Source organism: Elaeis guineensis, chromosome 2, assembly GCF_000442705.2.
Source record: "Elaeis guineensis isolate ETL-2024a chromosome 2, EG11, whole genome shotgun sequence".
NCBI lineage: Eukaryota > Viridiplantae > Streptophyta > Magnoliopsida > Arecales > Arecaceae > Elaeis > Elaeis guineensis.
Genome location: NC_025994.2, coordinates 18,621,884 through 18,648,428, shown reverse-complemented (window position 1 = coordinate 18,648,428; position 26,545 = coordinate 18,621,884). Strand labels below are relative to the sequence as shown.

At 38.7% G+C, this 26,545-nt stretch overlaps 1 protein-coding gene across 1 annotated transcript; it reads right to left on the bottom strand.

The window, feature by feature from the left end:
* Positions 1-24,006: 24,006 nt before the first annotated feature.
* Positions 24,007-25,723, bottom strand: LOC105058891 (phospholipase A1-Igamma1, chloroplastic). Its single transcript, XM_010941956.4, has one exon. The coding sequence runs from the start codon at positions 25,694-25,696 to the stop codon at positions 24,179-24,181; it is 1,518 nt and encodes a 505-aa protein (XP_010940258.1). The 5' UTR covers positions 25,697-25,723; the 3' UTR covers positions 24,007-24,178.
* Between the last annotated feature and the right edge of the window lie 822 nt (positions 25,724-26,545).

Sequence of the window (26,545 nt, the reverse complement as noted above, 5' to 3'; positions counted from 1 at the left end):
CCTTGATTGGTTCTCCCCACTCCTTGGCCAGCTCATCGTGGGTGTCTAACCCTTCAACCAAATAGGGCTTGACAAGCTTGGCTCTTTAGAGAGCGATATTGTAGCAATGACATGCCAAGTCCTGCTCTGTACAGACTTCTCCGACTCCATGTGCTAATGAAAATTTCACCTTCAGGTGGTATACGGACATGATAGCTTGGAGTGCATTTAGATTTGATCGATTGAGGATTGCATTATAAGCTGAGGGTGCTCAGACGACCAGAAAATCAACTTGGGTGGTGGATTGGAGAGGAAATCAACTAGCCTTCATAGATAGAGTGATGACTCCTTCCACAGGGATAGCATCCCCGATAAATCCAACTAGTGGGGAATCCATCTTCCCCAGCCAATCGATCTGTATTCTTATCTTTGAGAAGGTGTCATAAAATAATATGTCGGCGGAGCTTTCATTATCAATCAAGACATGACGTACATCATAACTTTCAATATTTAAAGTTATAATCACCACATCATTATGTGGGAATTAGATTTCTTGAGCATCCTCCTCAATAAAAGTTATAGGATCTCCAGTTCTCTGCCTTTTTGCTGCCTCCTCGCTCCCGTCGAGCCCTCTGCTGTAATGACCCCTAGCGATAGTGTTAGTTATGTCGACTGGGGGTCGATCCTTCTGCAGCTCGATCTGCTATTGTTCCTTTGTCGCTTGAGGAGATCTGTGTCGATGTTTCCGCTGCTCCCTTCTCCATTGGATAAATCAATCAAGATGATCGTGCCTCATGAAATTCTTAATTTTATTCTGGAGTTGAATATACTCCTCAGTATTGTGGCCATGATCTTGGTGGTACAAATAATATTTATTGAGATTCCTTTGGGTAGGGGGTGTCCGTAGTCTCCTTGCCTCTGGGAGTTGCCTTCTGATCTCCATCAACACCTGAGTCATTAGAGTATTAAGCAAGATGTAATTATTGTACCTCCTCGATGGTGAGGCACGTTGATCCCATCTCCGTGGGCTTTTAGATCGATGGTTTCGAGGAGGGGTCTCACTCCTTGTCTTTCAAGATGGGGACCTAAAGCATTGTTGTATTCTCTCCTCTCGCCTTAGCAAGTGCTCCTTATTCTACTTTCCCCACATGATGGAACTAGTGGGGGCTTCATCTTCAATGTGGACCTCCTCGATGCGGACATATTTCTCATTTTGGACCAGCATGTCAGGAAAGTTCCAAGGATAGGTCTTTACCAGTGACCTCTTGAGGTCATTCTTCATAAGTCTACTCATCATCGCGGACACCACGATCGATTGATCTAGATTGTGAACCTCCAGAGTGGCTGTATTAAAGCGGCTAACAAAAGATCGGATCAACTTGCCCTCCTTTTGCTTGATAGTATAGAGGTAGTCGGACCGCTTTTGTTAGCATCGGCTATTGACAAAATGACTGACGAAAGATCATTTTAGCTGCTTGAAAGATTGGATCTAGACTAATTTTAAACTGGAATACCAATGTCGGGTCACCTCCTTTAGAGTTAAGGGGAAGACTCGGTGAAGGATGGCATTAGTGGCTCCATGGAGGAGCATCGCTGCCTTGAAGCTCTCAAGGTGATAGATGGGGTCAGCAGTCCCTCATAGTTTTTCAACTACAGAGCCCAGAAGTATCGAGGAAGTAGCTCCTACATGATCCTCGAATCAAAAGGTGGGTCATTATTGAACCCATCATAAGGTACCAAGGGAGTATTGCAGATCACATCAATCTGTTGATCAATCTTTTGAAGCTGTTGCTCGAGTATAGCATCTCAAATGGTGCAGGCCTCAGAGTGCTGGAGAGATCATCGATCAAAGGTTGAGTCATGTCCTAATCGAGGACTCGAAGATTGCTGCCTTCTTGGCTCCAGACGTCTAGGGTGGCTTTGGTGAGTTTGGCTCCTCTCCAGACTTAGGGGAGAGATCCGTGGCTATTCTGATGGTGGCAACCGTGAAATCAGATTCGATGGTGGTGCTGCTGATAGAGGCACATGAACGATCCGATCAAGCTACGGTGCTGCTAGTGGAGGTACTGGAGCAGCCTGGATCATCTGAATAGCAGCTGTCAGATTTTGAACCTACTAAAAGAGCAAGTTGAATTAATCCGTCATCACCACCACAGGCTGAGGAGGTAAAGTTTTTGCTAATGATGATTGCACTTGGTTGTTAGCATGGCTCTCCACCTGCCAAGGGGTGGTGGTGTTAGTATAACGGGATGAAACTCTTTTAGGTGGCATGGTTATTCTACTCTCGATCTGTGCCTTTTCTAGTGGGTTTAAGAGCTGCTTGCTCTAATGCTAATCTGTTGGTGCAAGGTTCTGCAGAGCATCGAAATGTTGGAGCAGAAGGTGAGATTGGGCCTCCCGAGGGTGTGACCTACAAAAAGTCCTAGCCATAGGTTTCTCTGACGGAAATCTTTCGATGCTCAAGTTAGGACTCTTGTTCAATAGATAGAGGAACGTGAGAGGCAGAATAATGATGTACCTTTTTTTAGGATCTTTTTTGGACCTCTTTTTATGGATGGAGGTGGTAGTTTTGGTTGGTAAGTCAGTTGGCATGATCCTGTCTGAATAGGGCATAATTTGCGCATAGTGGTGAAACTATCATTCGAGACTCTCGGGATATGGTGGTTGTAGTTATCTTATCCACTTTGTGACAACTATAATCTAGTAGGCATTGAATTTTGAACTAATATGCCAACTAGTATTAGTGGACCGAGGACTGGTCGGTCACGATAAGGAGTCAGTCATTCTGTACCATCCTTAGATGGAAAAATTCAAAGCCAGAATTTGTTTAGTAGAGAAAAGTCAATCAGTCATATGTGATCGACAGAAGATCGCTATCTGATTGGATCGAGCTAATCATTTGAGCATACTGAAGACTCTTCAGCCTAACCTATCGACAGTCCCGAAGGAATGTTATCGAGCGTTAATCGACAGGTTTTCATCTGCTTAGGCTATAGCACACCGATGTCATGGAGAAATCTACTCATTTTTTGAGAAATATTCAACATAATGAAAAGCAATCAAGAAATTCTATTAGAACATCAATAAATCTAGGTTAAGAACATTCAGGAGAGCAAGAAACATAGGAAAACCTAGCTAGTCTTGAAAAATTCAAGAAATGAGATATAAGAGACAAAAATTAATGGTTCAGAATATAGATAATAAAAAGTTCTTACAAGATGGACGTCATGGAGAAATCTACTCATTCTTCAAAAGTATTCCACATAAAAAGGAGTAGTCAAAAAATCAGGTCAAAACATTAATAAATCTCAATAAAGAACATTCAAGAGAGTACGAAGCAAAGAAAAATCTAGCTAGTCTTAGAAACTTCAAGAAATGAGAAACCAGAGATAGATTAATGGTTTGGAACAGAGATAACATAAAGCTCTTATCAAGATGAATGCCATGGAGAAGTCTATTAATTCTTGAAGGGATATTCCGCATAATAAAAAGTAATTAAACAGTCAGGTCAAAACATTGAAAAATCTGGGTTAAGAACATCCAGGAGAGTCATATAGAAAAAAAGAACATCTAGGAGAGTAAGAAATAGAAGAAAACCTAGCTATTCTAAGAAACTTCAAGAAACAAGAAGAGATAGAGATTAAAGACTTGGAATGGACATGACGAAAAGCTCTTACTAAGATGGGCATCATGGATAAATCTACTCATTCTTCAACATGTATTCCGCATAATGGAGAGACATAATAAAATTTGTTCAAAACTTCAAGAAATACGAGTTAAGAACACGTAAGAGAGCATAAATAGTAGAAAATCTAGCTAGTCTAAAAAATTTTAAGAAATGAGAAACAAGACATAGGGATTACTGGTTTGGAATGGTGATAGCAGAAAGCTCTTAGCAAGATGGACATCATGGAGAAGTCTACTCATTCTTCAAGAATTACTTTGTATAGCAAAGAGCAATCAAGAAATCAGGTTAAAACATCAAGAAGTATAGGTTAAGAATGTTCAGAACAGCAAGAAATAAAAGAAAACCTAGCTAGTCTTTCTAACATTAAGAAATGAGAAACAAGAGATAGAGATTAATAGTTTAGAGTGGAGATAATATAAAAATATTACCAAGATGGATGTTGTTGCCGCAAAGCTCCAAGGTGAGGTCAATTGCGGACCGAGCTAGAAGTCGGCCTAGAGTCGAGCTGTAAAGAATGCTCTGCTACTTATAATCAAAAGTCCACTTGCTAGAATTTGTCTGGTAAGGGATCATCCAATGCTTAAGTTAGCCAGAGTTTTGGTAGCAGTTAAAAAAGAGAGAGTGAGAGAGAAGAGTTTGCGCTCACAGTAGAACTCAAGTAAGGGTTCCATTTTTTTCTTTATATAAAGGGGATATAGTCGACCATTATCCAAGTTTTCAAGATCCACTCAGGATATTCAGTAATGGACCTAAAACTTGCATGTCCATATTGTGTGTGATCATCATGAGTGGTTAGTATGCACATTCGATGGAAATATCGACCCACCTAGGCATTGGCAAAGGAAATGATCAGGATCCCATGAAATTTCATTAAGTCATTTTCTTCTTTTTTAAAGAAGTCCGTCGATAAGGATGAAGTCATGGACATTAATTGATCTCATTAGTACAATACCGAGATGGCTCATCGGTAGGTGACCAAGATCAGGAAATGAAAAGTCACCACAACTAATGTCATGGATAAAGCTACTCATTCTTCGATATGTATTTATTTGAAAGACTTGGAGTGCATCCTAGAGTCAACCTTTTTCTTTGAAAAGTTACATAGGGCCACCTCTCCACTAGGGTGGGCATTGAGGGATAGAGGTATGGAGCTCCTAACTACTTATCTTGTTGTGAGATAGATGTGGAGACTATAGGTTATGTTCTATTCCATTATCCAAGTACTATGTACGCCTCACGGATGCCCAATTTCTTCCTAGTAACAATTCACTCGACGATGCCCATCCAGTCATTTCTTGAGGCACTGCAGAGGAGTACTGGTACAAGAGCCTCCAAATCATTAGGCATTAGGGTTGTTTATATTGCTTACCACTTTTGGCTTTTCAATAATAAGAGGATATTCAACTTGAAGAGGCGGCTAACAAGATTCACTTTGGAAAGGGCTGTGATTCAGGCCATTGAGATCATTACCCATTGTCTACTGATTTGACCTTAATGACCTAGAACACCTAGGATTCTCTCTACTTATGAAACAATCTATTTGGTTTTTATCACTTGGAAGCCCCCACCCTCGAGTTTCTTCAAAGTCAACCTTGATGATAGTGTGACTGAATATAAAGATGGAGCCGGATTTGTAATTCAAGGTCTAGACACGAGGCTCATATCTGCAAATAGGAGTCACCTAATGGACATCTCTATCCATGATATTGAGCTGTGGATAGCTTGGGCAATTATGATGTATGCAAGGCTAATTTTGGAGGTGGACTTCTTGTCATTAAGAGGGATTCAGCCATAGTGGGAGGTTGGATTTAAGGGCAGATAGATGTAGCTACTATGCACTCGCTCCTATGCAACATCTGGAGATTAGTGAGAGAGTGTGTTTCCTTAGACATCAGGCATATCCATCTTAAGGTGAACGGTGCCATGGACAAAGTCGCCTTCTTTGTTGTGAGCATTCAAGAGGGATTTTATAGGAAGTAATGACTGCTCTAGTATCTTTTTATGATATTTTATTTTCTGAGTCTCTTAGTTGTATTCATATCATATTTGAATGAATATCATCCTATTAAAAAAATAGGAAGAAAAGATAAGCAATTTATAAATTTTTATTATCTATGCCAGGTCATGCTTATGCTCATCTCCATGCCACCTTTGCTTAGATATTTTTATTTGAATTGATCATCTATGTGCCCCTCATACTGGGCCAATAGTCAACTCAAGATCTAGTTTGACTTGCAATAACTCAAAAAAGTGTGAAGGAATCACCTTTTTGAAGATATTTGCAGTTTGGGCATCAGACCTTATGAATTGAGTAGCTAATGATCTGACGGCTACCTTTTCTCGAATAAGATAACAATAAACCTCTATAAAAAGGACTATAACTAGGCTAGGGCTGGCCTGACTTTGAGTTAGGCTTTGGGCTAAGTTTGAAATAGTTCAGATTAGATTTTGACCTAATTATAGAGCCTATTTATATTTTGAGCTGGGCTCAGGTATACCTTTGGCATGGCTCAAGCCCGATCCGTTCATGGCCCGAACATAAGCCCCATCAAAACTCAGATCCAATCCTATTTAATTTTGCTTGGCTCCTTGTCTCACCTGGGTGAAGCCCTTCTTTACCTCGGCTCCTCCACTCTACTCCTCTTATCAAATCATTGAGAGAGGCTCAAAGGCTTGAGATGATGGAGTCGCTGCCACCGCCTCTTCATTCTCCAATCTTATTTGATGGGAGTGGGTGATGGCATCAGCACCACCACCATCCATCCTCCTCTTGTCTTCAAGAAGTTCTAGAAGATCAGGATTATACCCCCTCCCCGCACCTCATCCACCGAAAGAAGACCCATGCCTCATCAGTGGTTTGTTGCAATGTATAATTGATAAGTCCTCCAACTTCACTGCCTTACGAGTGCAACTGCTTCAGCCTCTCCATCCTCCAACTTTGTCGTGGACCACGGTCATCACTGTCACTAGAGATCCGATAGGCTCGAGCAAAGTCGTCCATCGGAGAGGAAGCGCAGAAGTAGGAGTTGGAGAACGGGGCAATTGGCAGCCCTAGGGAGGGAGATGGACAAATGGGTTAGGGTTAGAGGCTTGGAGATTTTTTTTTTAATTATTTTTAAGAGAGGGAAGAGAGTCGTTGTGGCTGAAAATTTGATTGGGCTGGTCTAATCGAGTCTGAGCTAGGCCCAAGCCCAGGCTTGGGTTGGGCTCGGGCCTCAGTTTTTCAAAAACTTCCAAACTCGAAACCAAAAAAAGTTTTGGGCTGCACTTGGATAGGGATGTGACCGGCCTGGCTCGGCCCACTTTCATCCCCATTTGTAAGTTTCATTTTGGCATAAAGTACAAATTGGTTATATCAAAAAAAATAAAGGTGGTTGTCCCAAGAAGAGTCCAATATCATTATAAAAGGATAGACATCTAATTTATATTATGGTCAAAGCTATGGTCGCACTCAGCTTCAATTCTATATGGAGCCGTGGTGGATCACAAAATAAAATTGCCACCAAGATAGGTACAGATATTGGTGGTGAAGCACTCATTCTTATTTGAAGGAGGGAGTGGCTTGGTGGGCATTGGAGTAGAGAAAGATGTTTTATTTGATCCCATTTCAAGAACTCAAATGCATACTTGGCTTGATGAAGGAAAAGACCTCCTGAGAAGTGATTAACCTTTACTGCAAGGGAGTAGTGAATATGGCTAAGATCTTCATGGCAAACTCTTGATGCAATTGATCAATGGATTGATGAAGAAGGGCAGCACTCTTTCCTATCAAAATTATATCATCCACGTTGAATTGAACAAACATAACCCTACTTGTCTTGTGAGAAATGAAGAGAGATAAGTCTAACATTCTAATATTCAAATGATAGCTGGAAAATACTAAACCTGTCAAACCAAACTCGAGGAGCCTCCTGAAGCCTATAAAGTGACTTCTTAAGTAACATGATCATGCAAATATGTATCCTTGAAGCCTAGTGGATGATTTGTAAATATAGGCTCATTAGGCCATCCGTGCCATCGATATAGGAAGGCATTTTTCACATCCCAAGTGTCGAATTTTCCAATTGTGCAACACTTAAGAGGATATGAATGATAGCAGTCTTGTTAATATGCAAAAAGTTTCTTAAAATGGGAATTTAATTGCCACTCTCCCCTTTGACGTCACTATAATAAAAAGTTCATGTTGACTAAAAGTGTAACTCTCGGTCCCTCTTTTAAATTTACTATTACAATACATCCTTTTGACATCATTTTATTTTAAAAAATACCTAATTTATCCGTTGCCCTCATCTTTTTTCTTTCTTCCTTCGTTCCCCCATCTCTCCCATTTGCTCAAAGCCCTATCCTCGCCCCTATGATCCAAATGCTCCCTCCCTGCTGGTGAGATGATGGAGCTGTTGATTGCCACTACCACCTCCACCTCATTCTCCATTATCTTCTTCGATGGGGAGTAGAAGGTCGAGATCGACATCTTCGTCGTTCATCCCATCCTCAGCTTCAAGATGTAATACCCCAATCTCATTTAAACTCCCATCCGCATGACTCTCAGAGCATAAAAAAAAAGGAAGAAATGATGAAGACTCTCGTTGGGAGTCTTTTTCCATGTGAGTCTATCAGAGAGGGAGTCGAATCCGGAAAGGATTCGGCCTCCACTCCATCCTATAAACTTCTCCTCCCCTTTCAAAGCTAGCCACGATGATCATCGACCCTCCTCTCTCTTCTTTCTTTTCAATTTTTTCCATTAAAGCCATGGATGTTGTCATTGTGCTAGCCTCAAATCCTCATCGAAGATACTATCGGATCTCAAGGTAAGCCCCTCCCTTCTTCCTCTCCCTCTTCTCTTTCTCCTTTTGGCCCTAGGCCTCACCGTCGGCCGTCGATTTTGTCAAAAATCACCCTTAAAGCCCACACTTATTTTTTTTCCTTATTTTGCCCCTTTTCTTTTAGTTTTCTGACACCAATGGTCACTGCTGACGACTGATTTGGGTTATCTGGGCTGCATCTTTGTAGCCCTATTTATCATCGACCATTGCCCGCTGGTCATGGCCTTCAGTCTGAGAAATAAGAAGGGACCTCACAGTCCCCTATTCCACCAAAAAGAAGCCACAGGAAGAAGGAAAAAAAAAAGAAAGAAAAAGAGAGTGAGAGAGAATTTCTCTCTCTTCCCCTTTCCTTCAGTCTGATCCCTACTTTCTCTCTCTAAAAGTTTCTCTTTCTATAATTATTGCTTTAAAATAATTTGTCTCTCTAAGATTGATTTAGTAAATGACCTTCTTAAATGATTTTGGTCGAGCTTGGTGAAGAGTCCTGATTCGTAGTTGTCGAACAGCATACCGGCATCCACCTTGAGTAGATCCAAATACCATCAGATTTGATCTATTTATTTTTCTGTAGAGTCAATTGTATCATCAATCAAGTAATTTGACTGAACTGATCTTTGATCATCAAGCATTGTGTTGACCTCCATCATCGTCACCATCGGCATTGCCATCATGTTGATTTTTTTGAGGAGAGAGATGGGGGTGGGGGGCCATCACCATCACCATCCTTAATGGTGGTTGCAGTGGCAGCCATGTTTAAAGGATCTATGAATGTTTGATCAAGATGAGGGGAAGAGGATGGCTGGGGATTACTGTCTGATTGAAAATGAAAAAATCCAGATTTCTCGACTGCATCGATGATGGTGGGCCAGGGAGGTAGTGGGGCATCGAATTCTTGCCATCTTTGTCTATACTGTTATTATCCTGTTCATGGTCATTTATTCATCAAATGGAATGATTGTTAAATTAACATAATACATAATTAACTAACTATGATACACAGTTTAATTAATATGGTAGATAGTTAAATTAACACTGCATACAGTTAAATGAACACTGTACACAGTTAAATTAATATGGTACATAGTTAACTAACTATGGTACATAGTTAACTAACTATGGTATATAGTTAAATAAACATGATATACGGTTAACTAAATATGATACATAGTTAAATGAATATGGTACATAGTTAAATGAACACTGCGTATAATTAAATGAATAATATACACAGTTAAATTAACATGATACAAAGTTAACTAAATATAATATATAGTTTGTTAGATGTATGTCTTAGAAGTCAATATGACTGACACATTGTAATAAATCTAGAGTATAATTTTATACTTAATATATTGATATGATCAATAAAAAGGATAAATTTTTTTCATTCAAGTGTAATGTGTCCTTGAATTATTCATGAAATTAGTTTCTATACATATTCTCAAAGTGTTGAGAATTAGAGACATGTATTTAATTCCTAAAGACTTTTGGTCGTAGGATCATCATGAGGATGGTGATAGATTCGGATAGACTAACACACAAATTACTTTTTTTGAGATAGATAGATCTCTAGTCTACTATGTAGAGACATAGAATGATAAGTGTAGATGATTGTTAGAGAATAACTAGCACTGAGCATGACCATATGAGAGATCACTTAGATTTTTATTCAATCATCAGTGATTGTCTCGATGCTGTAGTTGTGTGACTGATCTTTTAGCTTGAGATGGTACTACTGCTTGTAGTGAGGCTGCTGGAGTTTGATTGACACATAAACATGGATCTTAATGAGCCCTTGTAGTGGATATTGACGATAATTGATCCACTGTAGGAGAAGGGTGTGCATCAAAATAGGATCTATCAACCTTAATAGAGAGGAGTAATCCTATGAGATTTGAGAAGCTAAGTCCATGAATCTGTGGCCACAGTAGAGTGATTGATGAAAAAAAATTTTCATAGACATCACATCTGAACTTAAGCTAATCGAATCTATCATATGACAGATGTTGAGGTTTGACGATTTATCCATGATCTGTAATCTAGTCGGAACTCATGATAGAGGGACTGAATTATACATTAACTACACCTAGAGGTTCATTTTAGTTCTACTGGGTTGTCACTATATACTGCTAGGTGTCACTGATAGATTGTGAGAGCTCACTCGGATTATTTTAGATCAACAATCCTTATTGAGTTAGAGTAAAATTATTCCAACCCATTGAAAAGAGTTTCAATGATACAATGATAGAGATCATTGTATGTCTCACTACTAGATAGAATTGAACCTATGAGATCACACAACAAAGAGATTAGGCCTGAAATAAGTAATTGAGCTTATGAAATATCAATTGAGTTTAGAAAAATCCATTGAGTTTAACCTTGCTAGCACGTGGTTGGACCCAATTTCTCTTTTAGTTAGGATTACTTATTTGATCAGCTAATTTTAACTTAATTATCTACTGATTACCTACATAAATAAGATTCATGAGACTCTAATTATTGGGTATCTAAGGTTATAGATCACATAAATTAAGGGTGCAAGTCCCTTATGAATCTCCTTGATAGTTATTATGGGGTGCCACTTTGAATTGCTCAATTTGGACGTATCTATTGATTAGAGGGGCTTTAGTTCTCATATGGGGTGTCTCTTGGGTGCAAAAGAGGATGTTTATTTATGGGTGCAATGGCTCCAATAGTTGGTGCCAATAAGGGTTCCTAATATAAGTTGGATAACTTAAGTAAAGAGAAAATCCAATACAAGTAGGATTTGTACTTTGAGATTGAATATGATTCATTCTTTGTGCCTATAAAAGGGGACCTCTCCTACGGTCCTAAGAGCATCAAAACCAGTAGCTCCTCATACCCGAAGGCTCTCCCCACACCCTCTCTTCCTCTCTCTTTCTCTTCTCTTGGGTGTTCTATACACTCCTTCCTTGGGATGCACGTCCCAAGGAGTTTCACACCCAAAAGAGTTTGGATGCCTTTTTCTTACTGGTTTCTAGCATCTAATAGTAGCACATAGTAAGAAAAAACTCTAGAGAAGAGGAGAAAAAAAAGATCAAAGAGAAAGATTAAGTGTTGATTGCAATCTAGGCTTCGTTCAGATTCAGTAGGTTGAATTTTGGAGAATCAAAATTTAGATCTTAGAGGATTGTTCCAGACTGATCCTGAGTGGATACTCATAGAGGCTAGATACTTATGTGGCTAACAGAGAGCTCATCTCTTTCAGATCCAGATTTGAAGAAAGAGATTGCAAAATAGGTATGTGATTTGATCACAATCTAAATTTCAGCATGTATTAATTTCAGCATATGAAATAGATCCTTGTGGTTTTATATTTTTATGCATATAAAATTTAGATTAAAATTATTTTAATCCTATTTTTTATTGTGATATTTAGAAAATTAAATTTTTGAAATATATATGCATGCTTCAAACCCCATATTCCAAAGTGATATCAGAGGCACGGATTTTCATATGCTGAATTTTGATATACATATTTTTGAAAAAATTTTAAAATTAATTTTTTTTTGATACATGAGATGTATGGATAGATCTTCAAATTTAAAATTTAATTTTATATTTAATTTTAGAATATATAAATGATATGTTGATGCAAGCATAGATTTGAATTTTGATCTAGAAAGAGTTCTAGTTCATGTGAAATATAGATGCATGCATGGAACCTAAAATTTTTTAATGATCTGAATTTAATCCATATATGTGATATATGATTTCATGTTTAAACTGATCCATGATTAGTATATGAGATATATGAAATTATGTTTAAGAGCTAAATTTTTTTTTGATCTGATTTTACATATGTATATGTGATATATGTCTATATATTAAAATTTAAAAATTATTTTTATATTTTAAAATTTACTTTCATGTAAAGAATTTAGATCTAAAATATGATTTTAAAATCTAAAATTTATATTTGTGCATGAGAATTTTGATCATGAAAAAATCAAAAATTAGGTCATGTAATAGGATTACATCTAAAGTTTTTGATTTGAGTCATATGGGTCTAATTCGATTAAATAATTGATCAAACCAAGTCAATTATTGAATTGAGTTAGATCAATTAAGTTTATGATCATACAATTATTGTTGATCAAATCGATTGAGTCACATATGTAGAATTGATTAACCTAAAGCCTAATTTGGCTCATTGGTTTGAGTCCGATTCGCTTGAGCTAACTAATTCTGATCAATTGATCTATTAGTGTTTAAGGCAAGCTAATGAGATGTGGTTATTTAATTAGTTCTGTTTGCCAACCTGACTAATTTATTGATGTCTAAGAAAGGCAACGGGGAGACCCCCACTATTCTCCACTTATTTGGCCAATTTGGAAGATTAAGTCTAGAATTAGGTTGCTTGACGGTTTGGTTTAGCCCATGCCAATTCGATCGGTCATATGATGATTGATTAGATGAGACCTAAAATCAAACCTCCCTATTAATAGTAAGTCCATGGGTCTTTCACCGTTGTAGATGTGCGGGCGTGTTACCAACGTTGATTGTTCTCGGCTGATCACAGTGGTTCAGTTGCATCGGAAATACGCAACTACTCTATTAGCAAAGAGTTGCTCCAGGGTAAGGATGTGATTGGACCCAATAACTATTAGATGAGGGACCCAATGACAGCCTTGCACCTACTTGTGAATGGTGGGTCAGACTTAACTAAGAAGTGTGGACAATAACTGTTACGTGAGCCTACATGACTTAGAGACCAAGTGGCTGCAACATGCTTAGCGAAGTATCTGGAAAAAGAGTTGCCTACACATCAGTGTATCTGTTACCAATAACTATTAGGGGAGGTGTATGTCATCGATGGGACTGCAGCATCCGTTAGGAATCCTTTATCACGTTAGAGTTTTCATGTCCTTTCTAGGGAGTGGAGGGATCTGAAAAATTAGTGAGTCATTATTTGCATCTTAAATCCCTAGAAGCAAATTAAATATTAAGTATAAAAGTGTAACTTGAATCTCTATTCTCACAGTTAAACCATTATGTCAGCCTCAAATTCTCTAGCATGCATCTTTGAAACCAATTATTTGATCGGTAATAATTTCAAAAACTGGCTTAGAATCCTCAAGATTATCCTGACTTCAAAAAGTTAAGCCATGTTCTCGATTAGGATTTTGTTGTATTGTCAAACCGTCCTACTGCTAAGCAAAGAGCTACTTTTGAGAAGTGAATGGATGAAGATAGTCAGGTTAAGTGCTATGTACTGACGTCTGTGTCAAATGAGTTGCAAAGCCAGCACGAGCATATGCCCACTGCCCGGGCCATGATTACTCACTTACAAGAGTTGTATGGTAAGCAGAGCCGTACTTCATGCTTCGAAGTGTCTAAGAGACTCTTCAACTTGAAGATGCGTGAAGGACAGTCTGTCAATGAGCACTGTATGACAGTGATCAAGGATATTGAGGAGCTTGAAAAGCTCGGACTGGATATACAAAAGAAATTATAGATGGATCTGATCCTTCAATCTCTTACCAGTTCATATAGTCAATTCATTGTGAATTTTCATATGAACAAACTTGACTGCACTATTTCTGAACTTGTCAATATGTTGGTCATAATGAAGGATACCTTGAAGAGTTTAAGGGGTTCTGTTCTTACTATGGAGCGAACTTTTTGTTCCAAGAGAAAGTCTTCTAGAAGGAAGAAGGCTAAATCTACAAAGAAACAGAAGAGAGAGAGCAAGTTAAAAAAGGATGGTCCAAAAATGGCTGAGGCAAAGAAAAAGTATTTCCACTGTCATGCTGAAGGCCACTGGAGAAGAAACTATCCTAAATACCTGGAGAGCCTGAAGATCAAAAAGGATGATAAATCTTTTGAAGGTATGCTCATAATAGAATCTAACCTTATGATTTCTTCTACTTCTAGTTGGGTATTAGACTCTGGCTCGAGTGCTCATATATGTATCTCAATGCAGGGTCTGATAGAAAGTAGGAGGTTGAGAAAAGGTGACATGATCCTTCAGATCAGCAATGGAGCAAAGATTGCTGCAGAGGCCATTGGTACTTAATCTCTTCAATTACCATCTGGTGTTAGATTAAATTTGAAAGACTGTTATTATGTTCCTGTAGCTAGTCAGAATTTGATTTTCATATCTGTGCGAGCACACAAAGATTTTGAAATTAGTTTCAATAAAGATTTTTGTTCCATTTATTTCAAAATAAATTGATTGTATGAGGTCTTTTAATTGACAGTCTTTATCACTTGCATGTTGATGCGAAAGTGAATCTAAACGAGTAAATAGTGAGTGTCGTAGGCCAAAAGAGATCCAGAGATGAAATTAACTAGAAGTACTTGTGGCACCATAGAGTAAGCCATATTGGAGAGGACAGGATAAACAAACTGAAAAAAGATGGGATCCTTGGCTCTGTTTGCCTAGAGTCATATCCAGCTTGTGAATCTTGTCTTCGAGGAAAGATAGCTAAGTTACCCTTAGTAGGACATGGAGAAAGGGCCACAGAGTTACTTGCCTTGGTACACATTGATGTGTGTGGGTCATTTGATGTGCAGATCAGGGATGATTATAGCTACTTCATTACTTTTACTGATGATCTTTTATGGTATGGGTATGCGTATCTCATGAAACACAAGTCTGAGGCCTTTAAAAAGTTCAAAGAATTCAGACATGAAGTAGAAAAGCAGACAGACAAGCCCGTTAAGATTCTTCGATCTGATCGAGGAGATGAGTATCTTAGTCGAAAATTTTTGAGATATCTTAAGGACAACGGCATAGTCTCTCAGTGGACCTCTCCTAAAATATCTCAGCTCAATGGGGTATCCGAAAGGAAGAATAGGACTCTATTGGATATGGTCCGGTCTATGATGAGCTTCACTGATTTACCCTTATTTCTTTGGAGACATACCTTATTAACTGTAATTCACTTGCTGAATAGGAATCTATTAAAGTCCGTTCCTACCACACTGTATGAGACATAATTCGATAAGAAGCTAAATCTGGGTTATCTTAAGACTTGAGGATGTCCAGCCTATGTCAAGAGACAGATAGTGAAACAGTTGGAGGATAGATTTATTATAGCTCATTTTATAGGGTATCTGAAAAATCTATGGGATACTACTACTTTTCACAAGATCACAAAATGATTGTGAGTCGAAATGCCGTATTCTTAGAAAAATAGTTTATTCAGAATGACGGCAGTGGGAGGTTAGTGGAGCTCGAAGAGAAGGTCTCTGAAGAGTCCAGAGCTATAGATCCTTAGGAACCTGTAATTCATGAGCCAATAGTTGATGTTCCTCTACCACCTCGTAGATCTAGCAGGATCTTTCGACCTCCTGAAAGGTACATGAATATGCTTACGGAGGAAGTGAATAAAATATTCCTTATGGGAGATAGAGGTCATACTGATGATCCTAATACCTTTGATGAGACGATGTCTGATATCAATTTCGAGAAGTGGTTAGATGCAATGAAGTAAAAAATTGACTCAAAGCACTCGAACCAAATCTGGACTTTAGTGGATCTACCTGAGGGTATTGTACCTATTGTGTGTAAATGGATCTACAAAAGAAAGATAGGTGCTGATGGTAAGGTAGAGATCTATAAAGCTAGGCTTGTGGCTAAAGATTATAGTCAGCGTGAAAGTATCGACTATCAGAAAATATTCTCATCTGTAGCCATACTGAAATCCATCTATACTCTGCTTGCTGTTGCAGCTTATTACGATTATGAAATCTAGCAGATGGATGTGAAAATTGTCTTTCTGAATGGATATCTTGAACAAGATATCTATATAGAGCAGTCTATGGGTTTTACATCCGATGATGGTGATCATATAGTCTGCAAGCTGCAAAGATCCATATATGGATTGAAGCAAGCTTCTCAGAGTTGGAATCATCATTTTGATGAGGCAATTAAATCGTTTGATTTCATAAAAAATGAAGAGAAACCTTGTGTATAAAAGAGGATCAGTAAGATCGTGATCACCTTCCTCGTATTATACATAGATGATATTCTCCTTATTGGAAATGACATTCCCATGCTGACCATGGTCAAAAGATGGTTGTCCAAGAAATTCTTCATGAAAGACCTAAGAGAAGCGTCCTATATTCTTGAAATAAAGGTTTATAGAGATAGACCTAGATGGATGTTTGGCCTATCACAAAAGCTATACATAGAGAAGGTGCTGAAGAGATTCAGCATGAAAAATTTCAAGAGAGATCTTTTACCTCTCAGGCATGATATTTATCTCTCCAAGATGATGTGTCCGACCATATCTGAGGAGATTCAGTACATGAGTAGGATTCCTTATGCTTCGATAATAAAGAGCCTCATGTATGTCATGCTATGTACTTAACCTGATATTACTCTTGCTGTGAGTGTCACGAGTAGGTATCAGTCGAATCCAGACAAGGAGCACTGGATAGCTATGAGGAACATCCTTAAGCATTTAAGAAGGACTAAGAATTTGTTCTTGATTTTTGGAAGGGATTCTGAGTTGCGAGTTGAGGGTGTATTCTTGTTCGATATATTAGAAGGGTTTTGAATATATGATCAATAGAGGCTGAATATGCTGTAGATGTGTAGGACAAATTCTGGTTCTAATGTTAGTTATAGAACTGGATGTTATGCCATGACACAATACTGCAAAGACAATGGCACCATAGCTTTTGCTAAGGAGTCCAAGATCTCACCAGAAGTCCAAATACATAAAACAGCAGTGTACGCAACTAGCTCATATCGAGGTGCGAAGAGTAGACTCCGCGGATAACATGACAGACCCATTGACTAAGCAGTTGAGCCAACCAAAAATGAAAGTCCACCTTGAAAAGATGAGACTTAGATTTATGGTCAATTGGCTTTAGTCCAAGTGAAAAATTGTTAGATGTATGTCTTAAAAATCAATATGGCTGATACATTGTAATAAATCTAGAGCATAATTTTATACTTAATATACTGATATGATCAATAAAAAGAATAAATTCTTTTTTATTTAAGTGTAATGTGTCCTTGAATCGTCCATGAAATTAGTTTCTATACATATTCTCAAAGTGTTGAGAATTAGAGACATGTATTTAATTCCTAAAGGCTCTCGATTATAGGATCATCATGAGGATGGTAATAGATCTGGATAGACTGGCGCACAAATTGCTTCCTTCGGGATAGATGAGTCTCTATTCTACTGTGTAGAGACACAGGACGATAAGTACGGATGGTTGTTAGAGAACAACTAGCACTGAGCGTGACCATAAGAGAGATCGCTTGAATTTCTATTCAATCATCAGTGATTGTCTCGATGTTGTAGTTGTGTGATTGATCCTTTGACTTGAGATAGTACTACTGCTCGCAGTGAGGCTGCTGGAGTTTGATTGACACATAAACATAGATCTCAATGAGCCCTTGTAGTGGATATTGACGACAGTTGGTCCATTATAGGAGTGGGATGCGCATCAAAATAGGATCTATCAACCTTGATAGAGAGGAGTAGTCCTATGGGATTTGAGAATCTAAGTCTATGAATCTGTGGTCACAGTAGAGTGATTGATGGAAAAGAGTTTTCATAGACATCACATCTGGACTTGAGCTAATCGAATCTATCATATGACTGATTCGAGATTTGACGATTTATCCATGACCTGCCATCTAGTCAGGACTCACGATAGAGGGACTGAATCATATGTTAACTACACCTAGAGGTTCATTTCAGCTCTACTGGATTGCCACTATATACTGTTAGGTGTCACTGATGGATTGTGAGAGCTTACTCAGATTATTTTGGATCAACAATCTTTGTTGAGTTAGAGTGAAATTATTCTAACCTATTGAAAAGAGTTTCAATGATATAATGATAGAGATCATTGTATATTTTACTACCAGATAGAATTGAACCTATGAGGTCACACAATAAAGGGATTAGGTCTGGAATAAGTAATTGAGCTTATGAAGTATCAATTGGGTTTAGAAAAATCTATTGGGTTTATGGTAACCTTGTTAGCATGTGGTTGGACCCAATTCCTCTTTTAGTTAGGATTACTTATTTGATAAGTTAATTCTAACTTAATTATCTACTGATTACCTACATGAGTAAGATTCATGAGACTCCAATTATTGGGTATCTAAGGTTATGGATCACATAAATTAAGGGTGCAAGTCCCTTATGAATTTTCTTGATAGTTATTATGGGACGCTACTTTGAATTATTTAATTTGGACGTGTCCATTGATTAAAGAGCCTTTAGTTCTCATATGGGGTGTCTCTTGGATACAAAAAAGAATATTTATTTATTGATGCAATGGCTCCAATAGTTGGCACCAATAAGGGTTTCTAATATAAGTTGGATAACTTAAGTAAAGAGAAAACCCAATACAAGTAGGACTTGTACTTTGTGATTGAATATGATTCAATTTTTGTGCCTATAAAAGGGGACCTCCCCTAAGGTCTTAAGAGCATCAAAACCAGCAGCCCCTCACACCCGAAGGCTCTCTCCACGCCCTCTCTTCCTCTCCCTTTCTTTTCTCTTGGGTGTTCTATACACTCCTTCCTTGGGATGCGCATTCTAAGGAGTTTCACGTCCAAAGGAGTTTGGGTGCCTCTTTCTTACTGATTTTTAACATCTGGTAGTAGCACATAGCAAGGAGAAACTCTAGAGAAGAGGAGAAGAAGAAGATCAAGGAGAAAGATCAAGTGTTAATCGTGATTCAGGCTTCGTTCAGATTCAGCAAGCTGAATTTTAGAGAATCAAAATTCAGATCCCAGAGGACTGTTCCAGGCTGATCCTGAGTGGATACTTGTAGAGGTCGGACACTTGTGCGGCTAACAGAGAGTCTTATCTCTTTCAGATCCAGATTTGAAAAAAGAGATTATGAAACAGGTATGTGATTTGATCACAATCTAAATTCAGTATGCCTTAATTTTAGCATATGAAATAGATCCATGTGATTTTATATTTTTATGCATGCAAAATTCAGATTAAAATTATTTTAATCTTATTCTCCGCTGTGGTGTTTAGAAAATTAAGTTTTTGAAACACATATGTATGCTTCAAATCCCAAACTCCAACATAGTTAAATTAACATGGTACATAATTAAATAAATACTGCACATAGTTAAATGAATATTGTACATAATTAAATTAATATAGTACACAGTTAACTAATTATGGTACACAGTTAACTAAACATGATATGCAGTTAATTTGTCATTGTGTATAATTAAATTAATATGGTACATAGTTAAATTAATATGGTATACAGTTAAATTAATACTGTATATAGTTAAATAAACACTGTATGCAGTTAAATTAACATATGATGCATAGTTAACTAAATATAGTATATAGTTAAATGAATATGGTACACAGTTAAATGAATACTGTATACAATTAAATAAATAATATATGCAGTTAAATTAATATGGTACACAGTTAACTAAACATGGTATATAGTTAAATTAATATGGTATACAGTTAAATAAATACTACACACAGTTAAATGAATAATGTACATAGTTAAATTAATATGGTACATAATCAACTAACTATAGTATACAGTTAAATAAATATAGTACACAGTTAATTTACCACTGTGCATAACTAAATTAACATGATATACAGTTAACTAAATATGGTATATAGTTAATTATACATAATGATCGTCGATTGGGTAGGAGGCGGTATTGATAAGATAGTCGAAGGCAAGACCAAGGAGGGTATCGTCGGCGATGATGGTGATGGTATATAGTTAATTTACTATTGTACATAGTTAACTGACTAATTAACATGGTATATAGTTATCTAATCACTACATACAATTAAATAAATATAGTACATAATTAATTTATCATTATATATAAATAAGTAAATATGATACATAATTAATTTATTATTATATATAGTTAATTGGCTACTGTATATTGTTAAATTAATATGTATGGTACACAGTTAATTAACTTATTACTATACACGGTTAAATAAACATAAAATACAGTTAACTGGCCATTGCATACAGTTAAACTAATATGATACATAGTTAACTTACTACTGTACATAGTTAAATTAATATGGTACACAGTTAATTTACTACTGTATATGATTAATTTATCACTGTACATAACTAATTTACCATTGCACATAATTAATTTATTTTTTTAATTAATTTATTATTATTTTTATATGGATACATTCTCTCATTTCAATCCTCCCACTTTACCATATATAAGAAAATAAAAAGAAAATATAATATTAGATTGGAGATATTTTTGTCTCACAAGGACTAAAAATTAAAATTTTATAAAAAATAAATTGAAAGTTACATAAAAAATCAACGAGACTTAATAGTTAAAATTTGATCCATAAATAGTCCGGGCATTAAAAATCCCTTCTTAAAAGTCTATGTACGAAACCTAAGCAAATCCTTAAACAACTGGTCAAGCTTTTAGGTATTCAAGAGAACCGTTGACTCTGAGCTTTGTTTGAAAAATCAATCTCAAAGTTTGTCGCTAAGTCCATCAATGCGAACTTTCTCATTGCTCAATCTTTCGTATACTGCTGAGAGTTTTCACTTGACGAAGCATATCTAATGGTTGAGCCTCCAATTTTGTTACTGGCTGCTTTGTTTTGCCCTTTAAGAGTTAAAAAAAATGATTCGTAAGACTTTATCTATTATTGTGCGACATGATATCAGGAACTTCATATAAAGTCATCTAGATGGGACTTGACCCTCATCTTTCCTCAACTGATAAAAAATAAAATAATTTATTAAGTGGTATTGGTAGAAATTAAGAAAATAAAAGTGAGCTGGCATGTATTATTGATCAACTTGTTGCAACCAAAGATAAAATATTGTTGAATAAACTCTATCTTGTAAATTAATTACATAATATACAGCACAACGGGTCTTATTCCAAGAGGGATTAGGCCGGTCAACTTGTTGCAAGGCTGATTTTGGGGGTGGACTGCCTTGTTGTTAAGAGGGATTCAGCAACAACGAGAGGCTGGATTTAGGGGCAGACAGGTGTAGCTATTACGCACCTGCTCCTATACAAACTTGAGAGATTAGTGAGAGAGTGTATCTTCTTAGACATCAGATATATCCGTCTCAAGATGAATGGTGCTATGGACAAAGTCATCTCTTTTGTTATGAGCATTCAGAAGAGATTTTATAGATTGAAGTGACTGCTCTAGTAAATATTTTATTTTTCGACTCTTTTGGTTGGGTTCATATCATATTTGTATGGATACCATCCTATTAAAAAAAGTAAAAAGAAAAGATAAGCAATTTATAAATTTTTATTATCTATGTCAAATCATGCTTGTGCTCATCTCCATGCCACTTTAGCTAAGATTTTTTTATTTGAATCAATCATCTATGTGCCACTCATATTGGGCCAATAGTCTGCTCATAGATCTAGTTTGATCTGTAATAACTCAAAAAAGTGTGAATGATGTATCTTTTTGAAGATATTTGCAGTTTGGGCATCTGACCTTATGAATCAAGTAGCTAATGATCTGATGGCTATTTTTTCTCGAATAAGATAATAATAAACCTCTGTGAAAAGAGATAGAATTAGGCTTGGGCCGGTCCAACTTCAGATCAAACTTCGAGCTAGGCTTGAAATAGTCTAGGTCAAACTTAGGCCTAATTATAGACCCTATTTGTATTTCGGGCTGGGCCTTGGGTATACCTTTGGCCTAGGTTGAGCCCGATCCATTCACGATTCAAATATAAGTCTGATTAAGGCCTAGACCCAGGCTTGTTTAATTCTACTCAGCTCCTCATCTCACCTGAGTGAAGCCCTTCTTTACCTCGGCTTTTCCCCTTCGCTCCTCTTATCAAATTGTTGAGAGAGGGCTCAAGGGCCTGTGATGATGGAGGTTCCGCCATCGCCTCTTCGTTCCCTAATCTTCTTCAATGGGAGCGAGTGATGGCATCGGCACTGCCACTGTCCATCCTCCTCTCATCTTCAAAAATCCAGAAGATCGGGATTGCCTCCCTCCCTGCACCTCATCTGCCGGAAGAAGGCCCGTGTTTCATCGGTGGTTTATTGTAATGTACAATCGATAAGCCTTCCAACTTCGTCGCCTTGTTAGTGCAACTGCTTCAGCCTCACCATCCTCCAACTTCATTGTTGACTGCAGTCGTCGCTGTCGTCGGAGACTCGGTAGGCCTGGGTGAAGTCGTCCATCAAAGGGGGAGCACCGAAGCAGGGGCTGGGGAATGGGGCGATTGATAGCCCTAAGGAGAGAGATGGCCAAATGGGTTAGGGCAAGGGGCTCAAAGTTTTTTTTATTACTTTTAAGAGAGGGAAGAGAGCTGCTATGGCTGAAAATCTGATTGGACTGGTCCAATCAGATTCGGACCAGGCTCAAGCCCGGGCTCGGGTCGGACTCGGATATGAGTTTTTCAAAAATTTTTAAGCTCAAAATCTGAAAAAAGTTTTGGGCTATGCTCGGGTAGGGGTGTGACTGGCCCGGCCTCTTTCAGCCCTATTTGTAAGTTTCGTTCTTGCATGAAGTACAAATTGATTATATCAAAAAAAGTGGAGGTGGTTGTCCCAAGAAGAGTCCAATATCATTATAAAAGGATAGATATCTAATTTATGTTGCAGTCAAAGCTATAATCGCATTCAGCTTCAATTCTATATGCCAGCACTTATTTGGAGGAGGGAGAGGCTTGGTGGCCATTGGAGTAGAAAAAGATGTTTTATTTGATCCTATTTTTATAACTCAAATGCATACTTGGCTTGACAAAGAAAAAGACCTCTTGAGAAGTGATTAATCTTTACCGAAAGGGAGTAGTGAATATGGCCAAGATCTTTGTGGCAAACTCCCGATGCAATTGACCAATGGATCGATTGATGAATTGAAAGGCAGCACTGTTTCCTATCAAAAAAATTGCATCATCCACATTGAATTGAAGGAACATAGTCCTACTTGTCTTGTGAGAAATGAAGAGAGATAAGTCTAATGTTCTAACATTCAAGTGATAGCAGGAAGATACTAAATCAGTTAAACCAAGCTCAAAATGCCCGCTGAAGCCTATAAAGTGACTTCTTAAGTAACATGATAAGGCAAATATGTATCCTTGAAGCCCGGTGGCTGATCCATAAATATGGGCTCATTAAGCCATCGGTGCCATTGATATATGAAGGCATTTTTCACATCCCAATTGTCGAATTTTCCAATTGTGCAACACTCAAGAGGATATAAATAATAGCAGGCTCGATAACATGCAAAGAGTTTCTGAAAAACCTATTCCTAAAACCTAAGCAAACCCTTTTGCAAACTAGTCAAGTTTTAGCTTCTCAAGAGAACCACTGCCTTCGAGCTTTGTTTTGAAAAATCACTCACAAAGTTTGTCGCTGAGTCCATCAATACGAGCCCTCTCATTGCTCAATCTTTCATATACTGCTCAGGTTTGTCACTTGACGAAGCATATCTAATGGTTGAGCCTCCAGTTTAGTTACTGGCTGCTTTGTTTTGCCCTTAACGAGTTAAAAAAAAAATGATTCACTCTAATAAGTAATGAGTGATAAAAAATAAAACAGTTTATTAAGTGGTGATGGTACAAATTAAGGAAATAAAAATGAGCTGGCATGTACTATTGATGAACTTGTTGCAACCAAAGACAAAATATTGTTGATGAATAAACTCAATCTTGTAAATTAATTACACAATATACAGCACAACCGATCTACTTCCAAACCTTAGCTGTGACAAGTTATGGGCCCATTTCTGTAGGGCGAGGGGATATCCTCCGGATCCCTCTGAGGCTGCACCCATCTCCCATACGAATTGCAGACCAGCCCCTTGTTGGCCGACTGGTACCAGCACGGCGGTATCCGCAATTCCTCCCTCAACATCCCGGACGCCTTATTCACCAGCACCACATCCCTCTTAGCATCAAGCCGGAACTCTGTATCCGAGCTAAGATATCCATCCACCAAGTGCAAATAAGCCTCCAAGTTATGGAATCCCGGGACATCCAATCCCTTCTTCAGATACGGCGAGGATCTCACATCCAACCCCAGCTCCAGCCCAACGTGGGTGTAGACCCAATCCAACGTTCCTGTAACGTTCTCAAACTTCTTGATCCCCTCGTTGAACAAGATCCCCGGCATCTTCGGCACCAAGTCCTGCTTCACGACCACCCTCAATGTCTTTACCTCCATTTCTTTCAGCTTCTCCCCGAATGCGATGTTCCCGACCCGAGGCGCCCCGAAGGATATCACGCTTACCGGCAGGTACGGAATGGCCGACGCCGCCTCGTAGGCGTTGAGGAGAGCCAGCGCGCCGCCAAGGCTGTGGCCGGTGATCGTCAGGCTCACTTGCTCACCTTTCTCTCTGTAGAAACTCACCAAACGCTTGATCTCCTCCATTACTTGCTCTGAGGCGCTCGACTTGTTGTACCGGGTGGCGTCGCTCTTGGAGGTGTAGATGCTGAGGAATCCATGCTCGACTTTGACGTCGCCATGGTCGGAGCCCAGTGACTGGAGCTTGCCTTGCAAGTCCTCGAACCACTCGGCCGGCGCGATGGTTCCACGCCATGCGACGACGATGTCTCGGCATCCGATTCGACGGGATTCGGTGTCGTCGCTTACCGCTACGTAGCCCATCCAGTTGGAGTCCTTGCTCCAGGTATCAGCCCGGATGGAGCGTTCGAGCCAGCGAGGGAGCTCGATGTGGGACATGGCGTAGATGTACTTGGTGACGTTGTAACCGTTCTTGGCGAGGCCGAGGTTGTCGAAGAGGCGGCGGCGGTTATAGAGGCAGCTGCCGCAGTATTCCGAGAAGGGGTTGAAGTCGAAGGCATCGTATGTAGCCTGAGCAAACTCGCCATACTTGACGATCTCACGGCGGAGCCAGCGGTGGAGGGGGTTGAGGAGATGGGACCAGTCACCGGAGCCATGGAGCTCGGAGCACAAGGAGGAAACGTCTTCTTTGGGGGATTCGGTTGGGCTCCGGCGATCTGCGGGCAAGGCGATAGCAACGTTCTCGAGAGATTTTTCTGGTTTGGGGGTGAGGTGGAGGTGGAGGAGGTTGGATAGCGTCGTTGGGAGGTTGACGGTGGACTTTGACCGTTGTTCTTGGTGGTGCGGCAGCTCAACGGTGGTGGCGGCATCGGGGGTCCGCTGGGCGGCGCATGGTGCAAGAAGTGGGCGCTTGGTGGAGTAGGTGGGGAGGGGGAGCGGCAGGGGGACGATGGAGGAGGATGCCAAGGCCATCAACAAAGAATATTGGTCGGAGAGAGCGAGATATGGAAATTGATTCCAGGTTGTGAAACCTTGATACCGTATATATAAAGTGCGGATTACAATCAAGTGCAAAGAAGGGTAGGTAAATGGATAGTCTAAAGCTTTGGCTGAAGTCCGACTTGGAACAATTCCAAGTCAAAAAAAACGTATATATGACTTAGTAATGCATGTTGCCTTAGTCAATGTACTCTTTTGAAAAAATACCTAGAGGCCCTTGTGTTCATATTGTTCTACCACGTCTCTGGAGTGGTATAAGATGGAATAAATGAGGGCAAGCTTGCTCCTACCCTTTAAAGCGGAGTTGGAGACTGGTTCCCTTTCATTCTTTGAAATATATTTGTGGTGTGAATAGGGAATTGGAAATATACCCAAGGGCCAATACGGACATCGGATATTTGTGGTGTGAATAGAGAATTGGAAATATACCCCGAGGCCGATACGGACACCCGGGGGGGGGGTTGGGGAATCTTTGATTGCTTGTGAGGAGACCACAGTGGAAAGTATCAGGAGCATGCATATCCTTCACATAGATTCTATTCTATCTAGTAGTGAGATATACTGTGATTCTTATCACAATATCATCCAAACTCCTTTCGACGGATTATCTCACAAAAGGTAGTTTGATCATTTTTCTTTGAAAATAAGATTAAAAAATTAGATATGACTCGAAAGTCAATAGGCCCAAAAGCTCATTCTTATCCAGTCTAATTTCGTGGGATGCAAAAATCACATTTACATAGAATCTATGGTTGATCTGTGATTATGAATCATAGAGGGATCTAACTGTCAATAGATCGAGACCTCTCTTGGGCATGAGGT